This window comes from Neomonachus schauinslandi, chromosome 15 (assembly GCF_002201575.2).
Source record: "Neomonachus schauinslandi chromosome 15, ASM220157v2, whole genome shotgun sequence".
Taxonomy (NCBI): domain Eukaryota; kingdom Metazoa; phylum Chordata; class Mammalia; order Carnivora; family Phocidae; genus Neomonachus; species Neomonachus schauinslandi.
The window spans coordinates 4,003,313-4,013,574 of NC_058417.1; the positions used below are offsets into that span (position 1 = coordinate 4,003,313).

The window sequence follows — 10,262 nt, forward strand, 5'->3', positions numbered from 1 at the left end:
AAAGGGAAGATGACAATGAAGACTCCACTTTGTGAGATATTTTGCACTACTTTGTAGCAAGTCTTCAAAATCTGATGTGCATCTTACATTCAGAGCCCACATGACGAGTCTCGTGGCAGGTGCTCCATGGACACATCTAGCCCTGGACCCTCCCCTGCTCTCTGCCCACCACCCCCTCAAGCGCTCAAATCCCTTCCCTTAGCTCTTCAGCCACGCTGTTGCTGACACCCTCAGCATCCTTGCTTGCTCCCTCAACCTTTTGGGGGCGTCTGCCTTGCTCATGCCCAGACTTGGCTTGGACCAGATCATCTGCTTCTAGGTGCCTGAGCCGTAGCCCATGAGAGCTGTGGGAGGAAATCGTACATTACAAATGCATTCATTGCCTTTGGCAATTTTTTAAGAACACCACAAGAGCTCTTCCTGCCACTCCCCACTCAGCTATTACAGACCTTCCTTCCGGAGGACCTGGTCTTCAAGGCCTTTGTTAAGTGCTGGAGACCGCTGCTGGTCAGCAGGTGTGCACGGGTATCAATTCAGCAGTTCCCGAAATACTCTAGTACTTCCATTTTCATTGGTAAATGGCCTCGCTGGAGTTGCAAAGACCCCAGCCCCACCATCTTATCCCTTTCCTCAAACCCCCTGCAATCCCACCACTAAAGGGCTAGTAATGCCCCAGAACACCCAAAGTTCCAGGCCTGGATGCTGTTTGGCTGGTGCCCACACCATATGAGAATTTCTCATTCACAAATCTGAGAATTACTCTTGCTGAAGATTGTATGCCTCCGCATATAGTGGCATACAAGATCAGAGAATTATTTGAACACAGCTCATCTGGGGCAAGTACATGCTTCCTCATCTTCCTTACTAAGGAAAAGGCTTAGAATCTTTTTCTTACATCGTTTATGGCTGCTTTCCCCTTTTGGGTACAAATATGTTAGTCCGTTATCACTTAATCCTAACCCTAGTTTCTAGCCGGGTGTTCACCCGGACCTACTATTCTTGTATTCTTGTGTTGTCTTATGTTACTCACGCAAAATAATCTCTACTCTTCTTCTTTTCCAACATACTCATTATAAGAAAGTGTAAGCATCTGACCACATTATTATGTGTTCTGTTACAGTCATGACAGAATGTTTATCTATTACAAGACATACAATGACTTTCCTTTTACATATCCTTTTTATTACAGTTAAAGCATCCTATTGACTGTTTTGAAATTTTGTGGGTAGAACCTATGACCTATGATATAAATTTCACTTCCGGACAGCAGAGGATGGGGTGGTCAGAAAATATTATGCTGTAGAAAGTGGGTCTTGGCTTTGATGAGGCTAGGAACCATCGAGTGGAAATGATTAAAACTGAGCAGCTGGTGTGACATTTAAATATGGCTCTGGGTCCCCAAGAGCCTTCCTGATGGCCCTGGAAGTCTGAGAGCCAACACTCAGCAGAACTGAGCAGATACACTATTCCGCTTGGTTTCACAGCAGGTGTCTGGTGCATTTCTCAGCCTGAAAAGTAGACGTAGGTGTAGGATCATGGGTAGCATTTTCCTGGCTCCATGGAAGAATATTCCTGCTCTGCGGCTTAGCGTTCCCACCCCACTCAACTGAGACAAGAACAGGGAATTTAAAATAATAAGCACAGCAGAGCTGAAAAAGCTCTTGGAACATATATACATATATATGTGTGTGTGTGTGTATGTGTGTGTATTTTTTTTCAAAATCCCTTCCAAAGTCCCAAGCTTGTATTGGGAGCGTGTGCTTTGTGGCTTTCAGGTGAGGGTCTGGCAGATCGGCTGCCAGACCCAGAAGCTGGAGGAGGCCCTGAAGGAGCACAAATCCTCCGTGTCCTGCATCAGGGTGAAGAAGAACAACGAGGAATGTGTCACAGCCAGCACGGACGGGACTTGCATCATCTGGGACCTCGTGTAGGTACCCGTGATGGGGAGGACAACATGACACAAAACTCAGGGGTTGCCACATTTCATTGAACTTGAGGGCAGATCCAAACCAAGAGTCGAAATCTTCTCTAAGGCGACAGGAAAGGGATGTTCATCTGAGGCCACTCCTCTCCCTGGGGCTGTTTCGGGTTTCCAGATGCTGGTAGAAAGGGTACAGTTTCCCGGAAGGGCTGGACGTTGGAAGATTCTGGATGCAGAGGGAAGTACCTTTCCGGTCGCACACAGGGAAGCCTGACTGAACTTCTCCGAATGCAATTCTAAGAACTGCCCCCAAAAAGGGAGAAGGGAAATGATGTTGTAGGCAGTTCCTCCTGTCGCGTCACCCAGAACAAGCCTGCTATTGAGGTGGAAGAGGGGGAGTGGTGTGAATTTGCCCTTCCCCTTGGCCGGCCGCACTCCTAGGGTCCTCTCATGCTGGAAGCTTGTCACGGCCCCTGGAGAGCGCCTGACTCCAAGCCAACTAGACCAAAGCACGTCAACTTTATTGTTGGGAGTCATACAAAGGATTTTCAAGGGCCATTTTTTTTTTTTTACTATAAGCATTTTAGCTGTGTGTTTTTATTTGGAATTAGACCCTATTCCCCTAACTTCTCCTTGCCCAGCCCCTCTCTACCGCTCCTAAGATGCCTTGCCTCTGCATCTAACTGCATTAGAGAGACTCGGAAGAAGTCCAGAGGCAGGAGGAAAGAGATCTAAATATAGAAAACAGATACAGGTATTGCCAAAGAGTACGGAACATTCTAGATTGCAGAGAAGGGGAATTAAGGCAAAGGCAGCACACTTTTCATTTAATGCATTAAAAAAAAAAAAAAACCCAAACCAAAGCAAACCCACCTACTGGTCCTGTGCGTCTCTCACTTTGATGCACACATGAAGTACCTGGAGATCTTGCCAACATGTAGATTTTTATTGAGTAAGTCCAGAGGGCTGCCTGAGATCCTGCATTTCTAACCAGCTCCCAAGGGATGCCCCTGGTTCAAGGACCACACTTGCCGGAGGTCCTAGCCTCCAGTGGAACTCCCATTTGGGAACATACCGAACTAGAAGCGAGGGTGTGTCTAAGCTGATTTCCATGGATTGTCTGTGACCACCTCAAATCCCTAAAGCCTCCCTGCCACATTGCAGGACTATTTGGCTAATTTGTGCCCAAACCTTGAAAACATGGTCAGCCCCGGATACCATGTTTGAAAACTGCCCTATTGAGAAGAAACCATGCAGAAGGTGCATGTTTTCAGCCAGCAGAGGCCGACCTCTGAGATGCGCACCCATCTCCTGGGGGGCTGGGGGGGAAGCCATATGTACGTATTTGTTAGCGTGGTATCTGACTCAATGGTTTTCAGGCCGTGGTACGCAGGAGAATGAGCTGGGATGCTGATGAAAAGCGCCCATCTCTGGGCCTCATCCCAAGCTGCTAGATGCAAATCCCTAGAGGGGAAGCTCAGTAATATCCGTTTTTAAGAAGCCATCCCCCACAATTTGCCACTCAGGTGGTAGGAACCTTCACCTCAATCAGTGGCCTCAAGAATAAGGTGGCTTGTGTGGAAGACCGCAGGGTGACTCTGAATTCAGCCTCTCCTTCATGCTTACCGGAACGCAAGGCTTCCCCTGGACTTCCGTGCTCTGTCTTTGGAAAACGGCCCACCCAGGTTCTTTGGGCTGCCCCACAGGTGCACAGAGGAGGGGAGGACGCCAAGGTGCAGTGGGCAGAATTGCCAGAAGTCTGTCTGGGGTAGATGAGCCAGCGCAAGCCAAGCTCGTACCAGATCCCGTCTGGACAGTAAATACCTCTTTGAGGGAAGGCAAAGTTACAGCTTCTGTGTCTCATTTCCAGACGTCTCCGGAGGAATCAGATGATCCTGGCGAATACCTTATTCCAGTGTGTTTGTTACCACCCCGAAGAGTTCCAGATCATCACCAGCGGGACAGACAGAAAGGTAAGCACTCCCAGCAGGAGTCAGGATCCTCCCAGGACCCGACAGAAGCAGCCGAGTGTTGTGGCCGAGGGAGCGGGCTCTGGAGTTGAGCCCCACGAGGTCAGAGCCCAGTTTTGCTGGTGATCACTTGAAAATTCTGCGTTGCCTTCCCATGTCCTTGCTTCCGTGTCTGCAAAGCGGACATGATACCGCTGACCCAACAGAGTTGCAGAGCGCATTAAAGTTAGTCACGCTTGCATGTCATGCATCTGATAGCAGGGGGCCTGGCACATAGTAGCTGCTCAGTAAGTGCTGGTTTTCATTATTAGGGAATTTCTGAGGCTAGAACCCAATGGCCCAACCCTTTGACTACTGTTCAAATTGAATGACAATAGAGTTCTTATCTCTCATCCCCTCTACTTCATCAACGTTGTACTACAAATCTCATTAGCTGGGGAGTCCATGTCCTTGGGTAAAGATTGGTCCCTCTTTGGGGGGGAACCTTGCCTCTTGGAGCAAACGAAAGGCTTCAGGAGAGAGGCATGTGGGGCAAGGACGCTAGGGTGTCATCTATCCTCCTGGCCAAATCAGATCAGCCAGGTGTCAGTCTAATTACCTGCACATCCAATGAATGGATTTGGAGTCCCCTAATTCAGACTTTGAGATGACTTTGAGATCACTGAAGAAGAGATTGTGTATTTATCTTTTCACCAGCTACAGAAAAAGTTGAGTTCAAACTATAAAAATAATTGTAGGAAAAATACTAGAGGGACATCTCTCCGCTCCCCCAACACTGAAGATAGAACCTAGGAATGGGGTGGGGGGCACCTGGGTGGCTCAGTTGGTTAAGCATCTGCCTTCAGCTCAGGTCATGATCCTGGGGTCCTGGGATCGAGTCCTACATCGGGCTCCCTGTTCAGTGCAGAGTCTGCTTCTCCCTCTCCCTCTGCCCCTCCCCCCACTCATGCTCGCTCTCGCTCTCAAATAAATAAATAAAATCTTAAAGAAAAAGAATTTAGGAATGGGACTTTTCCCTGTTTAAGCTGCCCAGGTGATTGGGAACTACTGTCCGAAGATATTTTGTCATAAAAACCCAAGAAATGCCCCCTGGTGTGGGCCAGGGTTTGCCTGACACAGACAGACTGTGTGGGGGGCCCAGAGTTCTGCCTCGCTCTAGTCTCTGTGAGGTTGGCCTTGCTAGTTCTTTTGTGCCTCACCCACCCAAACTGGCTTACGTCTGCCCACCCCCAAACCCGTTTCACTTCCGGTCTAAGCAGACTTCCTCTTGGAACAGGGGCAGAAAGGATTTGGAAGTTAGTCATGACGTCACCATAAATGCTTTAGAACGTGGTTCATAAAACTTCTAGATTTGTGTCCTGTTTCCCATATTCCAGGGAATGGAATGGTTTATGAGTTTATGAGATTCGAAACAGTCTACTGTCATCATCTGGGAATTGTCACCAGAATACTCAAAACATAAATCATGAATCAGTACAACCACCATAAGGGCTGGCCAACTTTCCATAGTTATCGTAGGCGGGAGGGGATGGAGTGGACGGGCACTTGGAAATGAACCTGTCCATGAACAGCGGGTTCACAGGTGAACAAGACGACATCAGATGGCAAAGGGGATAAAAAGGAAGCAGAATAGGTCACAAGATCCTGGCTCAGTGGACGGAAGCTGCTTTAGTTAGGATGGTTGGGGCAGGTCTCCTCAAGGAGGTGACACCTGAGCTGAGGCCTGAGTGGCAGAGGACCTCGCTATGCTTAGCTCTCAGGGAAGACCGTCGCAGGCAGAGGATAAGCCTGAGGGAAAGTTGAGGCGCCATCAGGCTGCCCAGAAGAGGGTCACTGTGACTTCGGCGAAGAGAGCAGGCAGTCAGGCACCAGCTGCCTAAGTGGGTGTGATTCCCGAGAAACAAGGATTTGGGCGTGTGTCTATATTCCTTTATGCTTTTCCTATGAAAACAACTCTTGGTTAAAGCATCAATAGAAATTAATAAATTAGCTAAAAAAAATTTTTTTTAAATAGCGTACACAATTTCTAGCTAGATTCAGAGGAATATAGATTCCTGGCATAATGACTTAAACAACAAATTTCTATCAACACGAAATAAGAGGAGGCAAAATGCATGCCCAGGTTCACACTCCTGAGTCCTGGTCAAGTGCTTTGTTGGGAAAGAAATTTTCTTGGGGCACCTGGGTGGCTCCGTGGGTTAAGCATCTCCCTTTCCGCTCAGGTCATGATCCCAGGGTCGTGGGATGGAGCCCCAGAGCCCCATGTCGTGGGCTCTTTGCCCCGCGGGGAGTCTGCTTCTCCTTCTGCCTCTACCTGCGGCGTGCTCTCTCTCTCTGTCAAATAACTAAATAAAATCTTAAAAAAAAAAAAAAAAAGAAATTTTCTTTTTGAACAGGTTGTTCATTTACAAGTTTCAAAGTTCAAAGAGTATAAAAGCAGTATATTCAGAGAAAAATCTCCCTCCCTTGAGCAGTAGATTTGGGTCCCCTAACCCAAGAGGGGACCATATTATCAGTTTGTCTCTAGCCCCCAACCTGGGGGATGTTTCACTGCTTTGAGGCTGAAGAGAAAGTTGGAAATGGGGTGAGGTGGGGAAGAGCGCGGGGTCAGCCGCAGGGACCTGAGCCTGCAGAACTCTCTGGGCTGCTCATTCCCCCAGCAGCTGGAGGGGGGTGCTTCCCTTCCACCAGGCCCTCCTCTAAGAGCTGAGGTGGGAACGTGGATGCCGTGGCTGTTTTCTTCCTTCGTTTACAGCTTGCCTCGGACCCCCAAGCGCTTCGTCTCACCAAAAGCACTTTTTGTCACAATTCGGGCTGCTGGCACAATCACCATCTCCCTAAATAGAATGCTAATGTAAAAACCAACGCTAAAAATACGAAAATGCCTTTCTCCACCCCCTGCTCGAGCCTATTTATAATTTCAGCCCATCTACCCTCCCGGGGTGTATTTTTGCCACCTTCTATATAAAGTAGAACCATCTTTTGTTAGTGTGCGCCTGCGCGCGGAGGCTTCCACCGAGCTGAATCCTCCCGGATGCTGCTTTTCTGAATTCCAGATTGCTTACTGGGAAATCTTTGATGGGTCAGTAATCAGAGAGTTGGAAGGTTCCTTGTCTGGGTCCATCAATGGAATGGATATCACCCTGGAAGGAGTGCACTTTGTCACAGGTGAGTCCTGGGGTGGGAAAAGGAAGCCCAGCCCTGCTTATTTAAATGGGAACCTAGAACTCCCTAGAAGGCGGGAGGCAACAGGAAGTGACAACAGAAGTGCCTAGAGGGCCCCGTGGTTAAAGTCAGGCCCGAACGCTGCAGCTGGTGTGGCTGGAAAAGAAAGTTCCAGAAGTCATGCTTCACTGGGAGGAAGCACCTGCCCATGAGCCTTGGGGGCACACAGAAAAGCTAAGCCTTGCATTGCTTCCCTTTTTTGGTGGTGGCATTGATGATGGAAATGGGCCTTTAAATGGTCTGGATTATCTGGCATGCCTTGCTCCGTGATTTCCTCTGGAAGTCTTAAATACCAGGCTTTTAAATCAGCATTTCCAGGGGGCGGGCATTGACCATACAACATGCCTTCTGGAACATCATCGACATTCATTTCCTGCCAGGCCCTGATTCTTCAGGGCATTAACAAATAAATGCTCCGAACGAATTAAAGTTTCACAAACACGTTTACTGTGAGCATGATAGAAAACTACGCACGGTGAGACCGCCACCCACCCACACAGGTGCGTACGTAAACCTGTGTACTTGGAGCAAAGAGACTGGAAGGAGCTAAACCAGAGGTGTTCTCAGTGGTTATTTCTGGGCGGTGGGCTAAAAGGGGATGTCACCTCTTTGTGTTTCTTTCCCCCAAATCTGCTACAACAGACCTGGGTTTTTATAACCAAGGAAATGAGTTCCTATGCAGATGGATTTTTCTTCCTTTATGTGGGAACGTGGGGAATGTGTTGAAAATTAGCCAGCTACTTGAAATCAGGGCCGATCCTCCCCATCCTCTTGCAGCAATGCCATACACCTGCTTGTCTTTTTCAGGTGGAAATGACCATCTGGTCAAAGTGTGGGATTATAATGAGGGTGAAGTGACTCATGTCGGGGTAGGACACAGCGGCAACATCACCCGCATCCGGGTAAGTCCAGGAAATCAGTACATCGTTAGTGTAAGTGCTGATGGAGCGATTCTGAGATGGAAGTACCCCTTTACCTCCTGAGGCCGCAAAGACTTCTGGGATCCGCAGCGCTGCCTACAGCTCTGTTGAAGGTTGACCTCAGATAACTCTTAAGACTGGTTTTGATTTCTCACATCCGTGCTTCTGTCTTTGAGTCAAAATATTTTTATCTTGAAGTTTCTCCTTTTCTTCAGAGGATGCATTTTACCTTCTTAAATTGTATATTAAAATGGGAATGTGTTCAAGAATAAGTTGTCGAGACTGTAATTGAAAGTTTTTTTATTATGAATAAATTCCCAGTTGTTGGTTTCCTGTCCTAATCTCTGCTCTATGACGGCAAAACCCACGGCCTTTCTGCATAATTTGTCCACAGACAGCACTGCTGTTGTTCCCTAAAAATAAGAAGGGTCCGCTTACGTTCCTAATCAGCCTTTCATTGGTCAAGCTGCAATGGGGCAAGACTTGGTTTGAGTCCAGATCTTGGGTAGGATTTTAGGATCTTCCTTCCTTCCTTCCTTCCTTCCAACTCTCTGAGCCTCTGTTTAGCCTTCTGTAAAGCAAGAATACCTGCATAAAAGGTTATTTTTAGAATTAAGTGAAATAATGTGTTAAAGCATCGGCAGAATCCCTGACGGAGTGGACAATTAAATGTAAATTTTGGTGCTTTCTCAAAGAAACCGTGGGTTCTTGGGGATCCTGGGGTAACCGTCAAAGGTGAAATTTCGTGCTCTTTTGGGCAAGGGAAGGCAAGGGAATGGCCCTTGTGTATTAATCATCCGGACGGGTGTCTTTTTTCCAGAGAGGGTAAATCATGGCATTTTCCAGAACACTTTAAGTCTCCAATGCACAGTACACTTTTTTGTTCTAAGCCCGTTCTTTAAGTAATGCTTCCTTTTTTTTTTTTCTGTGCATGAGATCACCTGCTGGGGCCCTATGTGACACATCAAGGCAGATATTTTAATAAATGATCACTTATAAGTAACATTTCAGGGCGTTGATGTAACAATGCGTCCTGCTGATGTCTTTTTTGAGCCAGACATTGATGAGAAATTCTTCTGCGAGACTGTGCCTGATTAATTATAAACCTGACAGTTACAGGGTCAAGTGAGCAGAGGCCCCCAGGGTCACCCAGGGAACCAAGGGCGGGGCGAGGCCAAGCCAATTCTGATTGGGCACCAATTCAGCGAGGGGCCTGCACAGGGGCGCGCCTCAGAGCCGGAAAACTTCCTGGTAAGCAAACACCGAGGTTGGAAAGAGCCAACCTGTGGGCTCGGCAGTCCGCAGAGGCGGGTCGAGTTCCGGTTTCTTGGCCTCCGTACAGGCGCGAACCTCCCTGGGCCCGCTTCTCCTCCAGCTGAAGCGAGGACGGTGAAGTCTCGCTTGCAAGTTTTGGGGAAGCGACTCTGACCTGGTCTGCAGTTTAAACAAGCAAACCACAGCCATCCCGGCTGATTCTTCCCAGGGCAACACGCGGCTCCCAGTTCTGGAAGGACTCCCGGACCGGGCAGGCGGGCTGGAAGGAGGTGGCGCCGCCTGTCCGCACACACCTGCTCCTGCAGGCGGGCGGACCCCGCCGCGCACTCCCCCAGCCGGCCCCAGCTGCCGGTGCGCGTCTCTCGCTGCGCCAAGAGGCTGCCCTTTGGAGAGTCCTCCTCTCCCTGTTCTTCATATTCACCTGCACGTAATTTCCAGAAACTGAGTCTAGCCGGGGCTGGGCAATCCACCAGGCGCTTTCAAATGTATCACCCCTCTACTGTTCGACAGCTTGCAGGCTGGCGGGAGTGGGAGTGAAATTCGGGGCGTCGGTGTGTAAGAGGTCAGGAAGGGTGGGGACCCAGAGCCGCCGAATCCCGCGCCTCCGCTCGCGGGCGGCGCAGCGGGGCTGGGGCGGTGGCGCTGCCCTGGGCGGGCCCTGCGGCCGGATTCCCGCGCGGGGCGGGACGGCTCCGCCCCTGGCTCCGCCTCCGCCCGGTCCCGGCACACCTGGCCCGCAGGTAGCCGGCGCCCGCCGCCTTTCCGGGGCCGTCAGGGCCGGTTAGCTGGGCGCCCGCCTCGCGGCCGGGGGAGGCTCGGCTCCGAGGGCGCGCGGGCCGGGAGCCATGGACCCGGGCGCGGGGGCCGCGGCGGGAGAGGGGCCGCCCGCGCCCCGGCCGCGCGGCGGCCGCCGGTCCCGGCACCCCGCGGAGGCCCAGACAGGGGGCGGGC

General features: G+C 50.0%; 2 protein-coding genes across 3 annotated transcripts in view; both read left to right on the top strand.

The window, feature by feature from the left end:
* CFAP52 (cilia and flagella associated protein 52) overlaps window positions 1-8,099 on the top strand; it is a 41,439-nt gene extending 33,340 nt beyond the window's left edge. For both annotated transcript variants that reach the window (XM_021694800.1, XM_021694801.1), the window contains 4 exons: window positions 1,776-1,927; window positions 3,792-3,894; window positions 6,948-7,059; window positions 7,924-8,099. In XM_021694800.1, the coding sequence (XP_021550475.1) occupies window positions 1,776-1,927; window positions 3,792-3,894; window positions 6,948-7,059; window positions 7,924-8,099 (543 nt within the window). The remainder of the gene's footprint in view (window positions 1-1,775; window positions 1,928-3,791; window positions 3,895-6,947; window positions 7,060-7,923) is intronic.
* Window positions 8,100-10,156: 2,057 nt separating this feature from the next.
* Window positions 10,157-10,262, top strand: part of USP43 (ubiquitin specific peptidase 43) — a 49,765-nt gene continuing 49,659 nt past the window's right edge. The window contains 1 exon segment of the mRNA XM_021694531.2: window positions 10,157-10,256. Coding sequence (XP_021550206.2) covers window positions 10,157-10,256 — 100 coding nt within the window.